We start from the raw sequence: 27,712 nt of genomic DNA, 5'->3' as shown, positions 1-27,712 counted from the left end.
AGTGCGGCCTCCCCTGCCGTTCAGGAAGTGCGGCCTCCCCTGCCGTTCAGGAAGTGCGGCCTCCCCTGCCGTTCAGGAAGTGCGGCCACACTGCTCTGCCAGTGCAGGCTGTGATGGCCTGGTGCCTAAAACTATCAGTTTTCAATTGTACACACTGGGCCTGCCATGGTAACCACGGGTACCTGCAGGAGGAGTTTGATTCCAGGGAGATGCTTGGATAACTGTGGTAATACACGTGGCCGAGCACCGATCTCGCCTGGTGATGGTATTTAGCAGCCTAACCTCACCCAGACACTGTGGTGGACCTGCATGTCCTTGTGGCCGCAACAGTGCATTCGGATTTCTGTGGCGGGCAGAGCACACAGCTGTGGCAATGACCCATAGCACTGGCCTGCCTCTGCCTTCTTATTCCTTCACCGTAACCCTCACTATTGTCCACGAACCAGAACACTGGTCTGTCTCTGCCCCGTTATTCCTTCACCTGAACCCTCACTCTATTGCCAGTGTGCCAGAGAGCTGTCCTGATGAGCCCCGGTTCTGCTTTTACCTGGACTCCCACTCTTCTCTGTCAATGACAGAGCACTGGCCTGCCTCTGCCCTGTTATTCCTTCACCTGAACCCTCACACTATCGCTAATAAACCAGGACACTGGCCTGCCTCTGTCCTGTTATTTCTGCACCTGAACCCTCACACTATTGTCATTGACCCAGAGCACTGGCCTGCCTCTGCCCTGTTATTCCTTCACCTGAACCCTCACACTATTGTCATTGACCCAGAGCACTGGCCTGCCTCTGCCCTGTTATTCCTTCACCTGAACCCTCACACTATCGCTAATAAACCAGGACACTGGCCTGCCTCTGCCCTGTTATTTCTGCACCTGAACCCTCACACTATTGTCATTGACCCAGAGCACTGGCCTGCCTCTGCCCCGTTATTCCTTCACCTGAACCCTCACACTATTGTCATTGACCCAGAGCACTGGCCTGCCTCTGCCCTGTTATTCCTTCACCTGAACCCTCACACTATCGCTAATAAACCAGGACACTGGCCTGCCTCTGCCCTGTTATTTCTGCACCTGAACCCTCACACTATTGTCATTGACCCAGAGCACTGGCCTGCCTCTGCCCCGTTATTCCTTCACCTGAACCCTCACACTATTGTCATTGACCCAGAGCACTGGCCTGCCTCTGCCCTGTTATTCCTTCACCTGAACCCTCACACTATCGCTAATAAACCAGGACACTGGCCTGCCTCTGTCCTGTTATTTCTGCACCTGAACCCTCACACTATTGTCATTGACCCAGAGCACTGGCCTGCCTCTGCCCTGTTATTCCTTCACCTGAACCCTCACACTATTGTCATTGACCCAGAGCACTGGCCTGCCTCTGCCCTGTTATTCCTTCACCTGAACCCTCACACTATCGCTAATAAACCAGGACACTGGCCTGCCTCTGCCCTGTTATTTCTGCACCTGAACCCTCACACTATTGTCATTGACCCAGAGCACTGGCCTGCCTCTGCCCCGTTATTCCTTCACCTGAACCCTCACACTATTGTCATTGACCCAGAGCACTGGCCTGCCTCTGCCCTGTTATTCCTTCACCTGAACCCTCACACTATCGCTAATAAACCAGGACACTGGCCTGCCTCTGCCCTGTTATTTCTGCACCTGAACCCTCACACTATTGTCATTGACCCAGAGCACTGGCCTGCCTCTGCCCCGTTATTCCTTCACCTGAACCCTCACACTATTGTCATTGACCCAGAGCACTGGCCTGCCTCTGCCCTGTTATTCCTTCACCTGAACCCTCACACTATCGCTAATAAACCAGGACACTGGCCTGCCTCTGTCCTGTTATTTCTGCACCTGAACCCTCACACTATTGTCATTGACCCAGAGCACTGGCCTGCCTCTGCCCTGTTATTCCTTCACCTGAACCCTCACACTATTGTCATTGACCCAGAGCACTGGCCTGCCTCTGCCCTGTTATTCCTTCACCTGAACCCTCACACTATCGCTAATAAACCAGGACACTGGCCTGCCTCTGCCCTGTTATTTCTGCACCTGAACCCTCACACTATTGTCATTGACCCAGAGCACTGGCCTGCCTCTGCCCCGTTATTCCTTCACCTGAACCCTCACACTATTGTCATTGACCCAGAGCACTGGCCTGCCTCTGCCCTGTTATTCCTTCACCTGAACCCTCACACTATCGCTAATAAACCAGGACACTGGCCTGCCTCTGCCCTGTTATTTCTGCACCTGAACCCTCACACTATTGTCATTGACCCAGAGCACTGGCCTGCCTCTGCCCCGTTATTCCTTCACCTGAACCCTCACACTATTGTCATTGACCCAGAGCACTGGCCTGCCTCTGCCCTGTTATTTCTGCACCTGAACCCTCACACTATTGTCATTGACCCAGAGCACTGGCCTGCCTCTGCCCTGTTATTCCTTCACCTGAACCCTCACACTATTGTCATTGACCCAGAGCACTGGCCTGCCTCTGCCCTGTTATTCCTTCACCTGAACCCTCACACTATCGCTAATAAACCAGGACACTGGCCTGCCTCTGCCCTGTTATTTCTGCACCTGAACCCTCACACTATTGTCATTGACCCAGAGCACTGGCCTGCCTCTGCCCCGTTATTCCTTCACCTGAACCCTCACACTATTGTCATTGACCCAGAGCACTGGCCTGCCTCTGCCTTGTTATTCCTTCACCTGAACCCTCACACTATTGTCATTGACCCAGAGCACTGGCCTGCCTCTGCCCTGTTATTCCTTCACCTGAACCCTCACACTATCGCTAATAAACCAGGACACTGGCCTGCCTCTGCCCTGTTATTTCTGCACCTGAACCCTCACACTATTGTCATTGACCCAGAGCACTGGCCTGCCTCTGCCCCGTTATTCCTTCACCTGAACCCTCACACTATTGTCATTGACCCAGAGCACTGGCCTGCCTCTGTCCTGTTATTTCTGCACCTGAACCCTCACACTATTGTCATTGACCCAGAGCACTGGCCTGCCTCTGCCCCGTTATTCCTTCACCTGAACCCTCACACTATTGTCATTGACCCAGAGCACTGGCCTGCCTCTGCCCTGTTATTCCTTCACCTGAACCCTCACACTATCGCTAATAAACCAGGACACTGGCCTGCCTCTGCCCTGTTATTTCTGCACCTGAACCCTCACACTATTGTCATTGACCCAGAGCACTGGCCTGCCTCTGCCCCGTTATTCCTTCACCTGAACCCTCACACTATTGTCATTGACCCAGAGCACTGGCCTGCCTCTGCCCTGTTATTCCTTCACCTGAACCCTCACACTATCGCTAATAAACCAGGACACTGGCCTGCCTCTGCCCTGTTATTTCTGCACCTGAACCCTCACACTATTGTCATTGACCCAGAGCACTGGCCTGCCTCTGCCCCGTTATTCCTTCACCTGAACCCTCACACTATTGTCATTGACCCAGAGCACTGGCCTGCCTCTGCCCTGTTATTCCTTCACCTGAACCCTCACACTATCGCTAATAAACCAGGACACTGGCCTGCCTCTGCCCTGTTATTTCTGCACCTGAACCCTCACACTATTGTCATTGACCCAGAGCACTGGCCTGCCTCTGCCCCGTTATTCCTTCACCTGAACCCTCACACTATTGTCATTGACCCAGAGCACTGGCCTGCCTCTGCCCTGTTATTCCTTCACCTGAACCCTCACACTATCGCTAATAAACCAGGACACTGGCCTGCCTCTGCCCTGTTATTTCTGCACCTGAACCCTCACACTATTGTCATTGACCCAGAGCACTGGCCTGCCTCTGCCCCGTTATTCCTTCACCTGAACCCTCACACTATTGTCATTGACCCAGAGCACTGGCCTGCCTCTGCCCTGTTATTCCTTCACCTGAACCCTCACACTATCGCTAATAAACCAGGACACTGGCCTGCCTCTGCCCTGTTATTTCTGCACCTGAACCCTCACACTATTGTCATTGACCCAGAGCACTGGCCTGCCTCTGCCCTGTTATTCCTTCACCTGAACCCTCACACTTTTGTCATTGACCCAGAGCACTGGCCTGCCTCTGCCCTGTTATTCCTTCACCTGAACCCTCACACTTTTGTCATTGACCCAGAGCACTGGCCTGCCTCTGCCCTGTTATTCCTTCACCTGAACCCTCACACTATCGCTAATAAACCAGAGCACTGGCCTGCCTCTGCCCTGTTATTTCTGCACCTGAACCCTCACACTATTGTCATTGACCCAGAGCACTGGCCTGCCTCTGCCCTGTTATTCCTTCACCTGAACCCTCACACTTTTGTCATTGACCCAGAGCACTGGCCTGCCTCTGCCCTGTTATTCCTTCACCTGAACCCTCACACTTTTGTCATTGACCCAGAGCACTGGCCTGCCTCTGCCCTGTTATTCCTTCACCTGAACCCTCACACTATCGCTAATAAACCAGAGCACTGGCCTGCCTCTCCTTGTTATTCCAAGACCCTCACCCTGCTCCATCGATGAGCCTCGGTCCAGTCCTGCCCCTTCGTATACTGGTATGTGTAGCGGAGACTGAACTCTGCCCGTGCTCTGCAGCACCATCTCTTGTGTCTGCTCTGAGGTCACTCGTGTCAGTATCGGTCAGTCCTGGCCTGCAGGTACCCTTGTTATTTCAGCATTTGGAGGAAGGGTTGTGCCAAAGCATCTCAGTCTTGACCTTGGGAAAGTATAAACCCACGCTGGGAAATACTATGCTAGGAAGCCTTGTATTCCTGATCAGAGCTCCTATCTATAAGGTACGGTTTCCCTTTCTGTGCCTCCCTGTGCACATGAACCACCATTGTCTGTACCCACCCGTAGAGTAATCCAGGAACTGCAGGAGACCTATGGAAAAGAACTCCGAGTTTGAGTTACCCAAGTGCTGAATGTGCTAATATATTTGGAACATGCTATTATTGGTGGTATTTGAAGAAAGAAAAACAGGACTAAAGGTTTGTGCAGCTTGAACTGCAGATTAAAAAATATATTTGTTCTACACTCCAGCCATTACGTTCACGACTATTCACTGTGCACAAACTGGAAAGGGTAACCCCTTTCATAGCCTAAAGCCAGGTGGCCTTGCTCAACAGCGCACCCTAACAAAGCCAGGTGCTCCAACCTAACAAAGAACTCTTTCCCCCATTAAACACTATGGACCTTAAGTACTTCGTGGTTTGTTAGAGCGGTGGTACCTCAGCTCTGCCAACGCCCCTCAGACTGAACTGCGACCGTCTGCTGTCCAAGGGGTGAGATCATGCCAGCTCTGCCAAGGTCCCTCACATCTTACCCGTTGACGTCAGTCCTGGTCTGCTGTCTTGCTTAATTATGGAAATATTGGGCCTTGAGCTTAGCTCTGCTGATGTACCTCCCTCACTTCTAGCATGCAGCTAATCCCCATGATGATGCCCCAGGCACGTCCACCGGCTCCCTTCAGAGGTGAGCAGCGCCCTCTGCTGTTCCGCCTTTGGAAATGAAGTCTAGCTCTTTCATTGCACCCTCTGGTTGCCATAGTGGCGCACCTCTGCCCTTGCACAGAGTGCCTTCCTGTACTCTAGCCTCTCTCTCCCTGGTTGCCTCGACCCTCTGCTCTGATGCTATATTAGAAGGGTACCCCGTATTTTCCATTTTGCACCACTGCTGATTATTCTGTGGTCACGTGCAGCTCTTCTGATGCACCTCAGCCCTCGTGAGGCCTGGGCTCCCTGGTCTTCGTTTTTGCTTATCTAGCGCCCTGAAGTTGGCCATAAGATGGCATGCAGCGCTCTACAGTAACCGAACCAAAGCGAAGAGACCACAGACGGCTTTATCAATGCTTGACCTTTCGCACGCCTGGGCTGTATCTCTTACAAAACTCACACCACACACTGCATCCACATTCCCACATACCCATCTACACATGCACACTCACCTACGCGCGTGCGCATATACACACATCTGAGGTCTCTCTTGTCCATTCTTGAAGATGCCGACTGTCTTTTCTCCCTCTAGATTACTCGTGTGCGCTGCAGCGAGACATCCTGCTCCAGGGCCGCCTCTACCTCTCGGAGAGCTGGATCTGTTTCTACAGCAACATCTTCCGCTGGGAGACCACGGTGAGTACCCTCGTCTGCACTGCCGAGGCCAGCGTGGCGGGGGAGGGTGCGCTGCGCCCCTGGCATAGACTTCATCAGAGTCATGAGGCTTGGAAGCTTCGCTGCCCCCTCTCTGGGGTGAGGCAGGAAGTGAGTCTGGCGGGCCTCCTCCCCCAGCATACAGCTCCTCAGCCCTTGCCACCAGTCTGCGCATAATCGCGCCGGTCTTCTCTATCCAGTACTGGCAGAGGTGTGGGTCCCCGTGCTTCCCTGGTCTGTGGTTTCCCATGCTTCTCTGTCAGGCCCTGTTGTCTCTCATACTAATGTGGCAGGGCCTACTGTCCCATACATCCCTTGCAGGGGCAGTTGTCTCCCATATTTCTCTGGTAGGGCCTCTTGTCTCCCATGCATCCCAGTCAGGGCCTCTTGCCTTTCATGCTTCCCTTGCAGGACCTAATGCCCCCTCACACTTCCTTTTCAGGGCCTATTATCTCCCGTGCTTTCCTGGCAAGCCCTAGTATCTCCCATGCTTCCCTAGCAGGGCCAGTTGTCTCTCATGCTTTCCTGGCAAGCCCTAGTATCTCCCATGCTTCCCTGGCAGGGCCAGTTGTCTCCCATGCTTCCCTGGCAGGGCCAGTTGTCTCCCATGCTTCCCTGGCAGGGCCAGTTGTCTCCCATGCTTCCCTGGCAGGGCCAGTTGTCTCCCATGCTTCCCTGGCAGGGCCAGTTGTCTCCCATGCTTCCCTGGCAGGGCCAGTTGTCTCCAATGCTTCCCTGGCAGGGCTTCTTGTCCCTCATATTTTTGTTACTGAGCCAATTGTCCCCGTTCTTCCCTGGTAGGACCTCTTGTCTCCCATGCTTCCCTCTTGGGGCCTCTTGCCTTTCATACTTCCCTTGCAGGACCTATTGCCCCTACACTTCCTTTTCAGGGCCTATCGTGTCCCATGCTTCCCTGGTAGGGCCAGTTGTCTCCAATGCTTCCCTGGAAGGGCTTTTTGTCTCATACTTTTGTTACTGAGCCTGTTGTCCCCCGTACTTCCCTGGCAGGGCCTATTGTTTCCCATACTTTTGTGACTGGACCTGTTGTCCCTCATGCTTCCCTGACAGGACTTCTTGTCTCCCATGCTTCCCTGGCAGGGCCTCCTGGCCCGCATAATTTCCAGGCAGGGCATGTTGTCCCCCATACTTCCCCGGCAGGGCCTCTTGTCCCCCATGCTTCCCTGGCAGGACCTTTTGTCTCCCAAGCTTTGGTTACTTACTGGGCCTGGTGTCTCCCTTTCTTTCCTGGCAGGACCGCTTGTCCCCGAGCTTCCCTGCCATGGCCTCCTGGCCCCCAAACTTCCCTTGCAGGGCCTCCTGGCCCCCATGCTTCCCTGGTAGAGCTTGGGGGCCAGGAGGCAGGAGCCCCTCTCCTTAGCACCTGTGGCGGCAGCATTCCTTGCAGGCCCCGCCCAGCGCACTTTGACCCCAGTCCCACCCTGCCCTGAGCTCTCTTTCTGTGCCTCTCAGATCGCCATCCAGCTGAAGGACGTGCGCTGCATCAAGAAGGAGAAGACGGCGAAGCTCATCCCCAACGCCATCCAGGTGTGCACGGAGAACGACAAGGTGAGAGGGGAAGGGGGCGGTGGAGAACGGGGGCGGGGGGTGGGGGGAGTAAACCAGAGAGGGAGCTGGCCTCGCCAGAGAGGGGACACGGGGCAGGACAACTATCCGAGGGACACAAGGGAGAAAGAAGGGGGGCTCGAGTGTGTAGAGACTCAGTGAGAGGGGGTGGAGATTAGGGTGGCTCCAAGAAGGGAACATGGGTTGCAGTGCAGAGAAGAGATGGTGGAACAGCTGGTGCCCGACTGGGTAAGGAAGAGTAAAGGAGAGGGCTCTGGATATATCCGTTCTGTGCCTCTCTGGTGCACTGTACTGTGGAAGGACTGCTCGGCGGAATATGGCTCCAGACACCCTGACCAGGCCCGAGAAGCTTCTGGAAACCCCTCTGATTGGCTTTGATACTAGAAGGACAACGTCCATCCCCAAGGGTCACGCCACACCGAGCCCTCTCTCCCTCCGGTACTCTGCCACGGCTGATCTCCAGTTAGGGGTTCTCCCCGCCCCCCAACACTGGCTCCAACAGCACATACCAGGCTCCTCAGCAGTCCACCGTGTGCCCCTCCACCTCCCACGGGTACCGTGAGTCCTCCCCAGTGAGCCCTGGCAGCTCACACGGCACCCAAAAGATGTGCATGTACCGCCCACGTGTGCCTGGGGTTGTCAGCCTGCGCCAAACATACCCCACAGGCGCACCTGCACCTCCCCCAGGGGACGAGGCTCCAGCGGCCTCCCTGTGCACACGAGCCATGCTTTGTTGTCCCGATCACCGCCAGCGCATACACGGCTCCATCGAAAGCCGTCAGTGGCGCCCTGCCTCCTGCCCGAAGTCGAGAGTTGTTTCCGCCTCTTACTCTCTCCGAGTTTAGCTCCTAATATGCCTGGCCCCTTCCCATAGAGCCCAGCTTTCTTCCACAAGGGTCAGCCATCCCCGATTCTGCATTACCCCTCCCTCGTGAGGTCAGACTCCTCCCACTCGGGCCTTTGTTCAAACTGTGGATGTCACCCCCTTCACACCCCAAGTGCTCACAATCCTTCAGCAAAGGTCTGAGGCCCCGCCCACAGGGACCCATCTGCCGCGTAGATGTCAGGGGCTCAGGTTCCAACTCTCCTCAGATGCCCTCTGTCCGCCTGCTCTCCCCCAGGCCCCTCCCTCTAACGCTGCGCACCCAAGCTTTTCTCACACTTGCACATTGCCGGAATATCTCCTACACGTGCCCAGGCACCCACACAGGCCTCCAGCTCGACCCCCGGAAGTTCTTTTCTCAGAGCTCCCCCCCCCCCCCATCCCTGACAGGTGACACGTGCATCTGGAGCCGACAAGTGAAAGTCCCTCTCCGTCCTGGGACAGGGCGAAGGGATGCCCCAGTTTCACCCGCTCCCGCCTCTGCCCCAGCTCTCACGGGCGGGCCTGTCCTCTCGCCAGCTCTTCGCACCGGGCCCTCCTCAGGTGCGGGCGCTCCCTCTGCCCAGCGGTCACTCCCTCTGCCCAGCGGTCACAGTCCTCTTCTTATCTCTCCCCAGCATTTCTTCACATCGTTCGGCTCCAGGGACCGCTCGTTCATGCTGATCTTCCGCCTCTGGCAGAACGCGCTGCTGGACAAGGTACGAGCTCCCTTCCCCCTCTGTGCCAACCAAGCCTTCCTCCTCCCTCCCTTCCTCCCTCCCTCCCTCCCTCCCTCCCTTCCTCCCTCCCTCCCTCCCTTCCTCCCTCCCTCCCTCCCTCCCTTCCTCCCTTCCTCCCTCACTCCCTCCCTCCCCCCCCCCCCTCCCTCCTCCACCCTCCCTCCCTCCCTCCTCCTCCCTCCCTCTTTTCTGTCTCTGAATCTGTGCTCTCTCTTTTCAATTGTTTAAGATGACATGTTTGTTGAGAGTGCCACTGTGACTTGGAGCATTGCTGAGCTCAGATGATGCTGAGCACAGAGGGCCTTCCTCGGTCTGGGGTGGGTGCACCCCGTGGGGTGTCCCACTGTGGGTGAGGCGAGGCTCGGCCTCTGCTGTATCCAGAGGGTTCACAGCCTGTGCCTGAATCACAACTGCTTAGTCTCTCCGTTCGAGATACAGGGCAGAGACATCTGTGTGTGATGAATAAGGTAGGCCGCTCTGTGCTGGTAACGTGAACCAAACCCCTCATGGGTTAGTTGTAGCTGTGCGCTCTGTCTGACCTGCACACTGGGACCTCTTGGCTGTCTCGCTTAGACACTAGGGCCTAAGCACTTGGGGCACCCTTAGTTTTGCCTGGGCACTGGGGGATCCCTCTATCTGACCTAGGCCCCGAGTGCACTCTCAGTCTGGGCTAGGCACGGGAGGCACCAACTGTCTGTCCCAGGCATTGTAAATTCCTACTGTCTTACCTTGACACTGGGGGCTCTTTGTCTGGCCCTGTCATTGGGGTGGGTGATGGACTCTCTTTCTGGCCTAGGCACCATGGACTCCGTCAATCTGGCCTGGGTACTGTGAGCCCCCTCAGTCTGGTCTGGGTACTGTAATGCCCCCTCAGTCTGGCCTGGGCACTGGGGGCTCCCTCAGTCTGGCTTAGACACTCGGGGCTCCATGAATCTGGCTTGGGGACTGTGAGCGCCTTCAGTCTTGCCTGGGCACTGGGGGCTCCTTCAGTCTTGCCTGGGCACTGGGGGCTCCTTCAGTCGTGCCTGGGCACTGGGGGCTCCTTCAGTCGTGCCTGGGCACTGGGGGCTCCTTCAGTCGTGCCTGGGCACTGGGGGCTCCTTCAGTCGTGCCTGGGCACTGGGGGCTCCTTCAGTCGTGCCTGGGCACTGGGGGCTCCTTCAGTCGTGCCTGGGCACTGGGGGCTCCTTCAGTCGTTCCTGGGCACTGGGGGCTCCTTCAGTCGTTCCTGGGCACTGGGGGCTCCTTCAGTCGTTCCTGGGCACTGGGGGCTCCTTCAGTCGTGCCTGGGCACTGGGGGCTCCTTCAGTCGTGCCTGGGCACTGGGGGCTCCTTCAGTCGTGCCTGGGCACTGGGGGCTCCTTGAGTCGTGCCTGGGCACTGGGGGCTCCTTGAGTCGTGCCTGGGCACTGGGGGCTCCTTGAGTCGTGCCTGGGCACTGGGGGCTCCTTGAGTCGTGCCTGGGCACTGGGGGCTCCTTGAGTCGTGCCTGGGCACTGGGGGCTCCTTGAGTCGTGCCTGGGCACTGGGGGCTCCTTGAGTCGTGCCTGGGCACTGGGGGCTCCTTGAGTCGTGCCTGGGCACTGGGGGCTCCTTGAGTCGTGCCTGGGCACTGGGGGCTCCTTGAGTCGTGCCTGGGCACTGGGGGCTCCTTGAGTCGAGCCTGGGCACTGGGGGCTCCTTGAGTCGAGCCTGGGCACTGGGGGCTCCTTCAGTCGTGCCTGGGCACTGGGGGCTCCTTCAGTCGTGCCTGGGCACTGGGGGCTCCTTCAGTCGTGCCTGGGCACTGGGGGCTCCTTCAGTCTGCCCTGGGCACTGGGGCTCCCTCAGCCTGGTCTAGGCACTGGGGCTCCATTGGTTTGGCCTGGGCACTGAGGGCTCCTTCAGTCTGGCCTGGGCGCTCCTTCAGTCTGGCCTGGGCGCTCCTTCAGTTCTGGCCTGGGCACTGGGGTGTCCTTCAGTTCTGGCCTGAGCACTGGGGGTCCTTCAGTGTGGACTAGACACTGGGGCTCCTTCAGTGTGGACTAGACACTGGGGCTCCCTCAGTCTGGCCTGGGCACTGGGGCTCCCTCAGTCTGGCCTGTGCACCGGAGGGTCCTTCAGTCTGGCCTGGGCACTGGGGTCTCCTTCGATTCTGGCCTGGGCACTGGGGTCTCCTTCAGTTCTGGCCTGGGCACTGGGGGCTCGTTCAGTTCTGGCCTGAGCACTGTGAATGCCTTCAGTCTGGCCTGGGCACTGGGGGCTCCTTCAGTCTGGCCTGGGCACTGGGGGCTCCTTCAGTCTGGCCTGGGCACTGGGGGCTCCTTCAGTCTGGCCTGGGCACTGGGGGCTCCTTCAGTCTGGCCTGGGCACTGGGGCTCCTTCAGTCTGACCTGGGCACTGGGGGATCCTTCAGAGTTGCCTGGGCACTGGGGCCTACTTGAGTCTGGCCTGGGCACTGGGGGTCCTTCAGTGTGGACTAGACACTGGGGCTCCCCCAGTCTGGCCTGGGCACTGGGGGCTCGTTCAGACTGGCCTGGGCACTGGGGGCTCGTTCAGACTGGCCTGGGCACTGGGGGCTCGTTCAGACTGGCCTGGGCACTGGGGGCTCGTTCAGTCTGGCCCGGGCACTGGGGGCTCGTTCAGTCTGGCCCGGGCACTGGGGGCTCGTTCAGTATGGCCCGGGCACTGGGGGCGCGTTCAGTCTGGCCTGGGCACTGTGGGCTCTCTTAGCAGTATGTCCTAGATAGTAGGTCTCCCTCCGCATTCTGACCTACACACTGGAGGCTGATCTATAGCTTGCAGAAGACACACAATTGATGGACGGAATGCAGAACAAATTAAAACATTCACCCCCAGTCAAGAGATCTGGGTTAAATCCATCATTTTTTTTTCTCACCATGCCACCCCAGTTCAGACCTGGCTAAATGCAAATCAGTCTTGCCCCTGTGCCTCATGGGAACATTCCAGCCCGAACTGCCAAGCCAGGTCCTCCCTGGACCGGAAACAAGCATCCTAGGACCAGTTTCGGGGTTTCACCCCTCTTCAGCCAGGATAGCTTGATTCCAGTGGCACAGTGAGCCCAGGACTCACGTCTGAGCATAGCTGGCGCACTTAGGGCGAGAAAGCAAAAGACACACAATTGATGGACGGAATGCAGAAAATATCAAAACATTCACCCCCAGTCAAGAGATCTGGGTTAAATCCATAATTCTTTTACTCAGCATGCCACCCCAGTTCAGACCTGGCTATATGCAAATCAGTCTTGACCCTGTGCCTCATGGGAACAGTCCAGCCCGAACTGCCAAGCCAGGTCCTCCCTGGACCGGAAACAAGAAGATCTATAGCTTGGCCTTGTCACGGGATGGTGTTGATGCTAGACACCAGAATGTTTTCTAGACTCTTCTAAAGTATTTTTAAACAAAGGGAGATCTCTGAGGCAGTATTTGACTTCGAACACACCCTCTAATCACTCTAGCAGCTGAGTGTAAGACATTTGTCCTGGTAGTGCTGTGTACAGGAAACGCTGCTTGATAATATTGTGCTATAAAGCAATTGCACTACGAGGCTTTGTAAGGTTAAAGGTTGTCAGAGATAACTGAACAATGTGAAAAATCTTCCTTGAACATTGTGCCAGCTGAAGATTAACACGTGTATATCCTAAGGCAATGTTATCTTCGGAAATAAGGTGCAAGGAGCAAAAGGCCATTGAGATATTGTGCGGATGTTGTGGAAACTGAAATTTGTCCGCACATTTTGTGCTCTTTGACCAGTGCCTGCAGAATATGGGCCTGGTGATAAAGACCCTCAAAGTGTTTAAAAGCAGTAACACACTATGGCCTAGGTCTGCCCTGGTAGCCTGAGCAGGCCTCTCCGCATGCTCCTGCGGTAGGAGCCCCTGAGAAGACAGTGCAGAGTTGTGTTCTGTCGTAGATCCTGTGTTAATACCACCCCTTCCTCTGTTCCTCAGACGCTGTCTCCCAGGGAGCTCTGGCACATCGTCCATGAGTGTTACGGCTCCGAGCTGGGGCTCACCAGCGAAGACGAGGACTACGTGTCTCCGGGGGATGAGCTTAATGGCCTCGGGTAAGTTTCTGGGGATGGTGGGGCACGTGGAAGGAGTGATAAGGCTGGATTCATCCCTGTGTGCCCTGTTTTAGAACCACCGCCTCTGTAAATCCTGCCCCCCCCCCCCCCCCTTCCTTTCAAGCCATTGGTGGTTCAGAATGCTTCACTTCCCGTCTCGCGGTAAATAAGTGTGAGAAAGTGGCTCTGTATATACTGTTCCTTAATAGGTACAGGGTGTACAGAGTCCACAGTCCCCAAGGGTTTGATAGAGGCTTAAGTTAGATATAACCTTACTCTCTAAAGTTGTAGCTTGGTCGAGCAGTAAGGCAGTATCAGAGGACAGTGTAAAGCATTTGTTGTACACACTCAGTCAGCAAATGGTCTCACACACTCAATAACTGAACTCTAGGCCAATGGTTTATATAAAAATATATGCTTGTTTTATTTTAGAACCAACAATTGGATTTAAAATATACCTTCTCAGAATGAGATGTTTGATATAAATTCTTTTGCAATATGCAATTGACTTTTGTTAACAGTTACAAGTGGTTGCAATAGGCATGAGCTCAATGAAAATGTCAAGTTGTTTGCAACAGATTACTTTTAGGATTACTTTTGGAATTCCAGGACTGGATCCTAGATTCAGTCCTGGGTCAGTACTTAGAATAAAGTGATGAAAGTCGACTTAATTACTATAATTTTTAAACAATATTTAGCTATTTTAAAAGTTGACACTTAGAAAATATTTCAAAGAAAACAGTCAATGATTCCCTATGGAAGAAAATTCAAGTTGCAGGTACAGTATGTTCTCGTTACTTTTGTAATCCAGTACTGGGTGCCTAGACTCAGTACTGGGACCTTTATCCAAAACAGGTAAGTAATTACGTTTTCAGATATTATACGACTTTTAAAGAATATTTAAAGATTGCAGAAATTGACACAGAGGAAATTTCACAGAAAAACAGTCAATGATTTCCTATGGAAGAAAATTGGGTTACGGGTAAGATCCAGCACTGGGAGCTCACCTAAGAGCAGGTGAGTAATTTCGTTTTCGTTACTCGGCTGATTTTTGGTGAATATTTTAAGATTTGAAAAGTTCACACTTAGAAGAAATTTCAGGAAAAAGTCAGTCAATGTTACCCTATGAGGAAAACGGAGTTATCGGTTTAAGGGTAAGTACTCGACTGGCAGAGTTGAGGTTCTGGGCATAGACTCAGGGGTCCCCCAGGGTCAGGGTCACCCTCAGCGACTCAAGGGCGGCCGGGTGCAGAGAGAGTTAGGCCCAATGTTATCCTATGAGGGATAGGGGGGCCTTGGTTGGTGGCTGCTGACTGGCAAGCCACGCGGCTGTGGGAGCTGGGCTCCTGGTCACTTACTCAGGGCAAGTGGGGAAGTAGGTAGGTGTAGAGGTTGCACTGCCAGGGCCACTCGGGCGGCTGGGTGCAGGGTGCTTTTGAGCCTTTGGGCGCTCAATTGATTTCAATGGGAAATCTCCGGTTTAGAAAAAGACTGCAAGCTCGGGGACGAGGATTCTTCAGGTGCCACCACCACTTCGATAGGTATGTTGGGTATTTGGAGGATAGGTAGGTACCCCGGGATTGGGCACAGGGGGCCGCGGGGCGCCGCGTGCAGGGGCGCCTTTTGGTGTTGGGAAATCTTACCCTCTGTTGATCGCGGTAGGGGGGCACCTTGTTCTGAGGCTGCAGGCTTCTTCAGGAGTGTCGAGGGAGGTCCTTGGGGGCCGGACTCTGGGTCACAGTCGCCGTGGGGTCGTCCTCGTGGTCTTTGTTCACTCCGGCACTGGCCAGGCTTGGCTGGTGCAGAGTGTGCTGGGTTCGCGGTTCCGGGCTGCTGCCAGGGATTAAAGGTAGGTTTTGAGTAGAGCCTCTACTCATGGGAGTCCCAGGGGCTTAGAGCCAAAAGGTAGCCAGGTCCTCCGGGGCTTGCGAGGTTGCTGGCCACAAGAGATGCTGGGTTGGAGCAGGAGCAGGTTCGAGGGTTGAGAGGCCGGTAGGCCGGTAGGGCTGGGGCCAAAGCAGTTGGTGTCTTCCTCTTCTTAGCAGCTGCAGGGCAGATCTTCTTTCTTCTTGCTCTTCTTTGTAGTTTGGAATATGGGGAAGGAAGGTTCAGGGTGCCCCTAAATACTAGATTTAGGGGCGTTACAGGTAGGTGAAGGGCAGGGACCAATGGGTCCCTGTCCTGGGGTGGGTACACCCCCTATCCTGCCTCTCTCCTGTGGGAGGGGGGCAGTAGCCTAGTCCTGATAGGGTAGGGCTTCCCATCTTCAAGATGGCGAGAGCCCGGAGATGTGCTTCACCTCGCCTCCCCCACCTGAGGGGTGGGGTTAGCAGGCTGGCACATCCCCTGTCCTTATTTGGGGTTTCCGACCAAAGCTTCCCGCCAGAGTGGGGGGTTGCAGTGGCCTGGGGAAGCTCACAGAGGCGGCATGCCTTTGAAGCTTCCCCCTGACCATCCTGGGGGAGGAGATTTAGCACATCGCCCAGGATGTGCATTGTTGCAGGCTCAGGAGAGCAGGGGCTCTCCCACCCAGGGGTCCAGCAACATGTCTGCTGTGTGGCAGCCTCCGACCAGACGTGGATTGTAGGTTAGGTTTAAGGGGGCATCTTTAAGATGCCCTCTGGGGTGCTTGGTACATTAAATCCCACACTGGCATCAGTGTGGGTTTAATGTGCTGAGAAGTTTGATACCAAACTTCTCAGTCTTCAATGATGCCATTATGGTGCTGTGGAGTTCGTGTTTGACGAGCTCTCAGCACCATGTACTCTTAAATGGCAGCACTGCACTTACAGTTCCCAGGAATGGACCTGGGTACTGTAGGGTCACAGGGCTCCTGCTCTTGTGCTCCCACCATTGGCATAAGGCACCCAGCTAGAGGGGTGGCTGATGTATGCCATGGCAGTGTAGGTGATGGGCATGGAACACAGGGATGTGCGTCATGTCGACTTTGTTTTTGTCTTGCACCCAAACACTCAGCCTGCAAAGGCAGTGTGTGTGTGTGTGTGTAAGGGTACAGGGCCTATAAGGGTGGCACAATGAGTGCTGCAGCCCTTAGAGGCCTTCCCTGGTCACAAGGCCCTGGGTACCTAGGGTACCATTTACCAGGGGCTGACATGTGGCCAGGGGTTGCCAATTTGGGTTTTGGCTGTTAGGCAGTTTTTAGGGAAGGAACACAGGCCCTGGGCACCTGATTGGCAGGAGTCCAGGGCACACTCAGTCAAAGTACATTCAGCAATTCAGCAAAAAGTGGGGGCATACCATGCAAGAAAGATGGCATTTTCTCACAATAAGACATACGTGCATCACTTCCGGTGAACAAGTTGAGTAAGATCGTCTTTTGTAGAGTATGGTTCAGATTGTGTCACTCCTAGTTTGCATTTTAATAAAACCGATGTGTGTACCACAACATTGTGTCTGGACCACTGCATCCACCTGTCTGCTCACCTAGGGTCAGTCGAAGGTAAGCTCAACTGGGCATGGTTTAAATCTTTGGCCAAACGCTGCTCATCTGTCCTGTTTATTTTCAGTTTTTGCTGTTTAAATGTGGCGGTCCCCAGGGACTAGCATTTGCTCCACTCTATTCAGTTCCCCAAAGTCATCCAGGCAGTGGTTAACATTTCTACATGTATGTCCATAACACCCGATTCTTTGAGTGAATGGTGGGGTTCCGTCCTCTGCATCCTGTTAATGCTGTTTGTGGCTGGTCGTGGGACGGATGGGTGGTCTCCGACTCAAAATGACATCTGGCAAAACAGATCTTGGAAGTGGGCAAGTTGGCCACCCCAGGGTAATAGAGACAACATTGGCCAAGTAAAACAGGACCTTCTCTCCATCATGTCCATATATGTCTGTGCTTTAGTCCTTCTAGAAGAAGAACCCTTATATTCTCACGGGAAGGAATGGAGGTGGCAGAGGAGGGGGAGGTGGGCAAAAGTAGCCAGAGCAGCATGAGGAGGGTAAAGAGCCAAGTCCAAGAGAATCTGTGCGTAGGATGAGAACACAGCATTAACAAGCATTGGGAATGCCAATAGAACTGGCTTTAAAGGAATTTTTCATGATAAGTGAAGCATTGCAAGTAAATAGCATGGGAATAGATTTGCATTTGTGTGGAAGCAAAGAACTGTAGAATAATATTTGTACAAGGTTAAAGGTCAAGAGACAGGTGCTTTGTCAAACCAGATCTAAAAATCCATGTAGTTTAGTGACCATCCTACTCCCATCTGTGCTGTTGCTAGAGAAAAACACCAATTATCTAGTATTTAAGACACTTTAACTGCATTATAATGTAATGTATGTGCCCCTCAAACTTCAGGTTCAGACAGATGGATACATAAATGATCTGATCACAGCTGCTGTGTTGGGCAAGTACTTTTTTTGTGGAAGCACACAACTTATGCCCAATCAAAACATGTACTCGTGACTCCCAACATATCAACAGAGCCAAAGCCCCTCTCTGATGCTCACATATATTCGTCTGGGGACAGCTGTGCTGTCAAGCCAGACCATGAAAATGGAGATTGGGAACACCAAAGAGAGGAAAGTGGTCAAGACAAAAGGGAGGAACCAGCTGAATGATGAGAACAGGAATCGAGCTATGACAAGAGGAGGATAACCGAAAGATTGATCTGTGGATACAAAAAGCAACAACCTTCTATGCAGTGGTTCAGAAAGCGAAAAATGCACATAACTTGTTTTTTATTTACCATCTATCCCTCCTCTGTATTTTATAGGCACGGAGAGTAACATTTGTTACTATTTCCCAATGCTTTGTTACTCCATTTACCAAGATGGAAGCTGAGTCAAGTCTTGCTGGGATTCAAATTCATGTCGTGCAGATAACTGCGTGCTTCAGTTGTGAGAGTTTAAGTGACAGCCTGAATTGGGTAACGTTAATGACCACCAAGATTATGTGCAGCAGCGTAAGGACGGAGCCAAAGTCAGAGGGGAGAACCTGAAAGAACACCTTGAGATTGCAGTAGAAGAGATTATGATCCTTCGGTTACCATGAGTCGTGGAGCGTTGATGTACAGGACGTGCTTTTTCTGTAGAACTCATAAACGTTTTTGAGACTATGGAATTCTTTCAGAGTGACTTTTTATTGAAATAATGAAGGCCCCATATTATGGGTTTGCCCACATTGCCAAAAATGTCTCATTGGCTTGCAAGAACTGGCTTTATTTGAAAGACTAGAAGACAAAAGAGGTACGGCGTTCCTGGGTGGCAAGTTGGCCACCTGGTGAGTACTCAGAGTGGTGGGGAGGTGGGAAATACCTCCTTTCAGAACGAGGACCCTCACACACCCAGCAAGCTAGGTGTCATGCTTCATCATATGGGTCTGCTCCTCGTCGAGCCGGCACTGCAATGCTCGACGGGCACCCATAAAGGGGCTCTTTATCGGAGATCTTTTGTTCCTTGCCGTATAGGTGCCGTGGGTGTGAGGGGCCTGGTAAGATGTAGATGTGGTGTGTGGGTTAAAACAGGTAAGGGAATCCTCTATAATTTTTATTCTGGAGGGATCACAACCTGATTAAAAAGTAAAAAGAAGGAGGGCGACTATTTTGTTTTAATGTGACCAAAATTACGCTCTACCCCTTATTGGTCAACATGTTTCTCGCCTATAAAATGTCTCTAATAGATCAGTTGGCGATTCCTCAGGACCTAGTGAGTAAATGAAAACTATCTACAGTGTGTGGTGTGGTTCTACATACCACTTCTTCTCTCGGTAGGATATTCCCCTGGAGAAAAGCAGCCAACCTAGAGTACAAACATAAAGGATCAAAAAACCAAACGGAGATATTGGTACATGGTCCTATTAATTCCAGTGGGTGTATTTCATCGTACAAAACCTCTTTGAATCTATACAAGTGATAAAAACAACGTGATTTCATGCATATCACATTCTAAGTGTGCCTTCATTTGTGTTTAGAATATAAAAACCTCTGTGTAACCAGTTAGAGTAATTGAACATCATGGTGAGTATGTATTAGCTCACCTCTTAAGGATTCACGTGCGGCTTCATCAGACCGCAGCGGAGTATATGGACACTCAACGTAGTGTCGCTGTTTAGTAAAAGGAAAAAACAAACAACAAGTATGTTGGGTGTGGGCTTGCAGGCACAACCTTTAGTTGCTAAGGCCATGACTCTAGAGCATTAAAAGTGAAAGTGGGCATGGTTCAGGTTAAAGTAGCCCATAGTCGTGAAATTGGTATCATTGACAAGGTTATTCAACAGACTCAAAGGGGCCCCAGACCGGCCTGCGTAGCTGCTGGCGCCTTCACCATGCGCTCCGACATTATGCCAATCGCGCGGTGTGTTAAGAGCACCTACAGCGCCCAAGCTATGTCTTAGTGCAGAGCTCTACAGAACATCAGAGTCCGCTTACCCTTCCCAAAGACCAGCAGTAACTTGTCAGCAATTCCCAGCACCTCTTACCTCTCTTAAAAGCTTGTGACCAGGCATAATGCCCTGCCCTGTGTTTTGCTCCTGGTTTCCATCATATTCGGTTTCTGGTCGTGCCACTGGACTTGTTTTTGTCCTCCTCCTTTTGCGCCCTCTTCCTCTGCCCCAGCCTCTGCCTAAAAAAGGTGGATTGCTGGCAGGGAAGTATTGCGATTGGCCCTGGGGATACATCGGGAAAGGCCAAAAAGGAGGCTGCGGCCCTTGAAAATTCTGTGCAGGGTAGTGGGGGTTTTGTGGATAATTCTTTCTCCTCTGATTTGAACCCTTCCAGCTCCCATTGCTGGAGTCACTGCTAGCTGAGTCTCTTCTGTCTGATTCACTATTTTCATCAGAAGAGTAGCTAGTTCTGCCACATGATATCGACATCAGGCTAGTCAGATATGGAGATTAGGCTATGTTTGCACGATATATCTAATAACTAACAATAGAGTACAATACTACACTCGAAGATGGCCGACATACGAATCACCCAATCAGCAGTCGCCAGCAACTTATGCACGAATTTAGCGCAGTGACGTGAGCGCTTTTGCACTGTATATATTCTTGTTCACATTATTGATAAAACCGTGCCACTCAATGCCGAATTTGAAGCCCTTGATGTGCATCCTCAGCAAGGTAATAGCCAGAACTATAGACTTTCACCACATTCAAAGATGGCCTCCATGGTTACACTTTAGATGATGTCATGCCGACACCATCACACCACACACCAGGTGCGGCTGATTTACCATGCTTAACGGCACCAGGAGAGGGTATTTAAGACAGGAACCGGCAACCTGTCTTTTCCTTCTTGATGCAGCGGAGCGGGTAGGTGAGCCGGACTACTCTGAGCGGGAGCAGGTTAGTATGGATTACGCGTTGAGACTATGCCTGGTCACAAGCATTTAAGAGAGGTAAGAGGTGCTGGGAATTGCTGACAAGTTACCGCTGGTCTTTGGGAAGGGTAAGCTGACTCTGATGTTCTGTAGAGCTCTGCACTAAGACATAGCTTGGGCGCTGTAGGTGCTCTTAACACACCGCGCGATTGGCATAATGTCGGAGCGCATGGTGAAGGCGCCAGCAGCTACGCAGGCCGGTCTGGGGCCCTTTTGAGTCTGTTGAATAACCTTGTCAATGATACCAATTTCACGACTGTGGGCTACTTTAACCTGAACCATGCCCACTTTCACTTTTAATGCTCTAGAGTCATGGCCTTAGCAACTAAAGGTTGTGCCTGCAAGCCCACACCCAACATAATTGTTGTTTGTTTTTACCTTTTACCAAACAGCGACACTACGTTGAGTGTCCATATACTCCGCTGCGGTCTGATGAAGCCGCACGTGACTCCTTAAGAGGTGAGCTGATACATACTCACCATGATGTTCAATTACTCTAACTGGTTACACAGAGGTTTTTATATTCTAAATACAAATGAAGGCACACTTAGAATGTGATATGCATGAAATCACGTTGTTTTTATCACTTGTATAGATTCAAAGAGGTTTTGTACGATGAAATACACCCACTGGAATTAATAGGACCATGTACCAATATCTCCATTTGGTTTTTTGATCCTTTGTTTGTACTCTAGGTTGGCTGCTTTTCTCCGGGGGAACATCCTACCGAGAGAAGAAGTGGTATGTAGAACGACACCACACACTGTAGATAGTTTTCATTTACTCACTAGGTCCTGAGGAATCGCCAACTGATCTATTAGAGACATTTTATAGGCGAGAAACATGTTGACCACTAAGGGGTAGAGCGTAATTTTTGTCAGATTAAAACAAAATAGTTGCCCTCCTTCTTCTTTTTACTTTTTAATCAGGTTGTGACCTCTCCAGAATAAAAATAATTATAGAGGATTCTCTTACCTGTTTTAACCCACACACTACATCTACATCTTACCTGGCCCCTCACACCCACGGCACCTATACGGCAAGGAACAAAAGACCTCCGATAAAGAGCCCCTTTATGGGTGCCCGTTGAGCATTGCAGTGCCGGCTCGACGAGGAGCAGACCCATATGATAAAGCATGACACCTAGCTTGCTGGGTGTGTGAGGGTCCTAGTTCCAAAAGGAGGTATTTCCCACCTCCCCACCACTCTGAGTACTCACCAGGTGGCCAACTTGCCACCCAGGAACACCGTACCTCTTTTGTCTTCTAGTTCTACCCAGGGCAAGTACGGTTGACCTTTATCAAGCCCTCATTGTCCCCCTGGTGGTTTACTATTTATTTGAAAGACCTCAAGATACATCTGTCAGCCTTATGGAGACTCCAACCTAAGCCAGTGTACGGGTAAGTTAAATATGTTGGTCATAATTCTGATCCAGTTTCATATTCCAAAAACTGTTGTGTCAGTCACATCTGAATTTAGAGGCCAGGCATTTTTCCAGCAATGGCGTTTAGTGACACCTGAGTCGTCTTCTATATCTTTTTTGCCTTCCCAAGAGCAAAATATGGACGAAGCTTTAGCTCCATTTGATAAGATGTTACACTTGGCACTCAACAACACTGCACCCTTAAACTATGTCAAAAACTTTGCTTCCACCATGGACTCCTTGGTTTCCTAAGAAACTGCGACAGGAGAAGTCCTGCAAAAAATTGGAAAGAAGGTGGAGAAGGACCGAAAACCAGAATGGCAAAGACTATACAAAGTGGTGCTCTTACTACATCACAGAAATATAAAATTGGAACACAAATCTCATATCCTCATGTAACTTGAGACAGCAGGCAGATTCTATAAATAATTGTTCAAAAGTTTTAAATGGCTTTGCCCATCCTTCTACCTGCTCCCAGGCTACCTTAGGCTCACAAGAACTATGTAGCTCCCCAGCTGGCATCTTTGAAGACAAAGTTAACCAGATCTATTTAACATTTGTCAATTCAGTGGACCTGCCTTTTGATGCACATACTTACGATGCTCCTCCCTTAAACTGTAGTTGTAGCAAAGGCTGCATGAGAATGGTATTTTTGGTACTGCTTTCCAGTGGTCTCAGGATTTCCTAAGAAATAGATCTCGGGCTATCTCGCTGGGCACTTTCAAGCCCCGCACTATGTTGATTGACAAGGGAGTACCTCAGGGGTCATGTTTAAGCCCTACATCGTTTTACATCTACGTGACCCCTAAAGCTACCATAGCAAGATCCTTTGGATTTGGAATTGTATCATATGCGGATGATACCCAGTTTGTCATTTCCTCCGGGGATGACCTGGACAGTATCAAAGGTCAGTTCTCAAATGGCATGAAAGATATTGCAGACTGGATGTCAATCAGCCGTCTGCAATTGAATATAGAGAAAACTGAGATTATTATTTGGAAAAGCAGAGTGGTGGCCTATAGAATTTGGTCTTGCTCCCATACCCAAACAGGTAGTGTTCAGGCCTTGATTATTAGCAAACTGGACTATGGCACTGCCTTACTTGCATCAGCCAATGAGTCCTTCATGTCCAAACTGCAATTGGTTCAAAGCAGTGCCGCACGACTTGTATGTAATCTTCCTGCCTGCTCCTCGACTGAACCTTTACTGAAAGCCTTGCATTGGCTACCATTAAGAAAAGGTCAATCTTCAAAATCAGTTGCCTTGTATTTAACCCCTTCAGTGCCACGCCCTTTCCCCGCCCTGTGCCGGGCGTTACATTAGCGGGCGGGGTTCATGACGAGAGGCACAGCGCAACCGTGCTCCATGACAAGACTATCTCGTCATGGGCACTGAAGAGGCTAAGTCACTAATAGGAAACTGGCCTAGTTACCTACGCCAAAAACGGAATTGCTACTGTCCAGATGGGGATCTGTGCTATAAGGACAAAGCCTTGCTTATCATTCCTTGTATTCGATTGACTAGATGTTGGGAGAGGTCTTTCTCTTACCATGCCTGTAAGAAAGTGGGTTTCTGTTGCAGTAACCCCCCGCCCCCCTTTTTTGCCCGATAGCTGATGCACTTTTCCTTGTTGTGCCCTGGGCTCCTGCCAATCAGGTGCCCAGGGCCTGTGTTCCTTCCCTAAAAACTCCTACCAGCCAAAACCCAAATTGGCAAACCCTGGCCACGTCAGCCCCTGGTAAATGGTACCCTAGGTACCCAGGGCCTTGTGACCAGGGAAGGCCTCCAAGGGCTGCAGCACTCATTGTGCCACCCTTAGAGGCCCTGTACCCTAACACACACACACTGCTCTTGCAGGCTGAGTGTCTGGGTACAAGACAAAACAAAGAGTCGACATGGCACCCATCCTGTGTGCCATGCCCACCACAAACACTGCCCTGGCATACATCAGCCACCCCTCTAGCTGGGTGCCCTATGCCAGTGGTGTGGGCACAGGAGCATAAGCCCTGTGCCCCTACAGTACCCATGTCCATTCCTGGGCACTGTAAGTGCAGTGCTGCCATTTAAGAGTACCTGGTGCTGAGAGCTCGTCGAACACGAACTCCTCAGCACCATAATGGCAACACTGAAGACTGAGAAGTTTGATATCAAACTTCTCAGCACATTAAACCCGCACTGATGCCAGTGTGGGATTTAATGTACCAAGCACCCCAGAGGGCATCTTAGAGATGCCCCCTGAAACCTAACCTACAATCCACGTCTGGTCTGAGAGGCTGCCTAGGGTGCCACACAGCAGACATGTTGCTGGACCCCTTGGTAGAGGAGCACCTGCTCTCCTGGGCCTGCAACAATGCACATCCTGGGCAAGGTGCTAAATCTCCTCCCCCAGGATGGGCAGGGGGAAGCTTCAAAGGCATGCCGCCTCTGTGAGCTTCCCCAGGCCACTGGCAGCCCCCACTCTGGTGGGAAGCCTGGCCGGAAGCCCCAAATAAGGACAGGGAATGTGCCAGCCTGCCAACCCCACCCCTCAGGTGGGGGAGGCGAGGTGAAGCACATCTCCGGGCGCTCGCCATCTTGAAGATGGGAGACCCTACCCTATCAGGACTAGGCTACTGCCCCCCTCCCACAGGAGAGAGGCAGGATAGGGGGTGTACCCACCCCAGGACAGGGACCCATTGGTCCCTGCCCTTCACCTACCTGTAACACCCCATAATCTAGTATTTAGGGGCATCCTGAACCTTCCTTCCTCAGATTCCAGATTCCGAAATACAAAGAAGAGCAAGAAGAAAGAAGACCTGCCCTGCCGCTGCTAAGAAGAGGAAGACACCAACTGATTTGGGCCCAGCCCTACCGGCCTGTCGGCCCTCGAACCTGCTCCTGCTCCAACCCGGCTCTCTTGTGGCCAGCAACCTCACAAACCCCAGAGGACCTGGCTACCTTTTGGCTCTAAGCACCTGGGACTCCCATTAGTAGAGGCTCTACTCAAAATCTGCTTCTAATCCCTGGCATCAGCCGGGAATCGCGAACCCTTCACACTCTGCACCCGCCAAGCCTGGCCTGTGCCGGAGTGAACAAAGACCACGAGGACGACCCCACGGCGACTGTGACCCAGAGTCCGGTACCCAAGGACTTCCCTCAATGCTCCTGATGACACCTGCAGCCTCAGAACCAGGTGCCCCCCCCCCCCCCCCCAACCGCGATCAACAGAGGGTTAGATTTCCCGACACCAAAAGGCACCCCTGCACCCGGCGCCCCGCGGCCCCCTGTGCCCAACTCCGGGGGAACCTACCTATCCTCCAACTACCCAACTTACCTCTCGAAGTGGTGGTGGCACCTGAAGAATCTTCGTCCCCAAGCTTGCAGTCTTTTTCTAAACCGGAGCTTTCCCATTGAAATCAATAGAGCGCCCGAAGGCTCAAAAGCACCCTACACTCAGCCGCCCGAGTGACCCTGGCAGTGTAACCTCTACACCTATCTACTTCCCCATTTGCCCTGAGCAAGTGACCAGGAACCCAGCTCCCACAGCCGCGTGGCCTGCTAGTCAGCAGCCACCAACCAAGGCCCCCCTGCCTCCCATAGGTTAACATTGGGCCTAACTCTCTCTGCACCCGGCTGCCCCTGTGCCACTGAGGGTGTAACAACTGTACCTACCTGACCCTGGGAGACCCCTGAGTCTATGCCCAGAACGTTAGCTCTGCCAGTCGAGTACTTACCTTAAAGCCGATCACTCCATTTTCTCCATAGGGTAACATTGACCGGTTTTTCCTGAAATTTCTTCTAAGTGTTGACTTTTCAAAACTTAAAATATTCACCAAAAATCAAACGTAACGAAAACGAAAATACTCACCTGCTATTAGGTGAGCTCCCAGTGCTGGATCTTGGTACCCAGCACTGACTCTGAACAATATTCACAACCGTACTTACCAGTAACCCAATTTTCTTCCATAGGAAACCATTGACTGTTTTTCAGTGAAATTTCTTCTAAGTGTCGATTTCTGCAAACTTTAAATATTCTTTAAAAATCGTATAAATTGTGAAAACGTAATTACTTACCTGTTTTGGATAAAGGTCCCAGTACTGAGTCTAGGCACCCAGTACTGGATTACAAAAGTAACGAGAACATACTATACCTGCAACTTGAATTTTCTTCCATAGGGAATCATTGACTGTTTTCTATGAAATATTTTCTAAGTGTCAACTTTTAAAATGGCAAAATATTGTCTAAAAATCATAACAGTAACTAAGTCGACTTTTATCACTTGTTTCTAAGTACTGTCCCAGGACTGAATCTAGGATCCAGTCCTGAAATCACAAAAGTAATCCTAAAAGTAATCTATTGCAAATAACTTGAAACTTCCATTGAACTCAATGCATTATTGTGTTTAAAATTGTGTTGCCTATTGCAACCACTTGTAACTTTCTACAAAAGCCAATTGCATATTGAAAAAGTATTTATATAAAGCATCTCATTCTGAGAAAGTATATTTAATACCTATAGTTGGTGCTAAAATAAAACCACCTATATTTTTTTATATATAAACCATTGGCCTAGAGTTCAGTTATTGAGTGTGTGAGACCATTTGATGACTGAGTGTGTACAACAAATGCTTTACACTGTCCTCTGATACTGCTTGACCAAGCTACCACTTTAGAGAGAGAGGTTATATCTAACTTTAGCCTCTGCCAAACCTCTGGCGACTGTGGACTCTGTACACCCTGTACCTATTTGGGAACAGTATATACACAGCCACTTTCTCACAATGCCCCACACTATTGGAATGCTTTGCCCTATCATGCTCGCATCTTCCCTGCTTATATCAAATTCAGAAAACCGCTCAAAAAAATTCTGTTGTGTTTTTGCTTGTTTCTGTCATTTGTGCCAAGCTTCCTCTTCAAAGGTGATTTGCGCGCTACTGTAGTAAGCTGTATTAACATAACATAGTACGATGTAGGAGTTTGATCATGTATTCCTAAGGTGGAAACACAAAGACAATTTTAAATTAACAGTTTGCAAACTCCTAGTTTAAAGAAATGTCTTAAAAATACCCTGAATCTTGCTAAGTAGTTGCTAAAAAAAGAAAATAAGTCCATCAACCCTTAAGATTTTCATGCCTAAAATGATAAAAATCTGAGATGAAGATCATTGTGCCCAAAATCAACACCGCTGCTTTATTAGCAGCCTTCCTCCTTGAAAGTGGCACATGCTTAAGTCTTCAGCCTCAAAATCAACGAAGGGCTCGAACGCAAGAGATGTTACAAATAGACTCAGTTTGCACAAGAAGTATTATTGTCACTCAATGGGTCTAATTTCAAGGACGTACTCGTGGTAGATGAAACAAACACTAGCAAAGCCAATAGGGTCTTGCCTGTGCAAGGTATTGGCTTTGTCAGAGTTTTTTGACAATGTGTTTTTCAGCCCTGTTTGTACGGCAATAAAAATAAAAAGTGCTGTAACTGGCTAGCTGGTGAAAGGGAGGACGGGAGGCAGCACAGGGCAGAGAGTGTGAGGGGGGAAGCGATATGACGTGACCAGTTGTGTCTCAGTCATAT

General features: G+C 51.5%; 1 protein-coding gene across 3 annotated transcripts in view; it reads left to right on the top strand.

The window, feature by feature from the left end:
• The window catches only part of GRAMD1A (GRAM domain containing 1A), a 676,680-nt gene that overhangs the window by 530,403 nt on the left and 118,565 nt on the right, over positions 1-27,712 (top strand). For all 3 annotated transcript variants that reach the window (XM_085616040.1, XM_085616042.1, XM_085616041.1), the window contains exons 5-8: positions 6,032-6,135; positions 7,624-7,719; positions 9,238-9,318; positions 13,289-13,404. In XM_085616040.1, coding sequence (XP_085472166.1) covers positions 6,032-6,135; positions 7,624-7,719; positions 9,238-9,318; positions 13,289-13,404 — 397 coding nt within the window. The remainder of the gene's footprint in view (positions 1-6,031; positions 6,136-7,623; positions 7,720-9,237; positions 9,319-13,288; positions 13,405-27,712) is intronic.

The sequence above is a fragment of the Triturus cristatus genome, chromosome 7, assembly GCF_964204655.1.
Source record: "Triturus cristatus chromosome 7, aTriCri1.1, whole genome shotgun sequence".
In the NCBI taxonomy this organism is placed as follows: Eukaryota; Metazoa; Chordata; class Amphibia; order Caudata; family Salamandridae; genus Triturus; species Triturus cristatus.
This window is presented reverse-complemented; position numbering and strand designations above follow the sequence as displayed.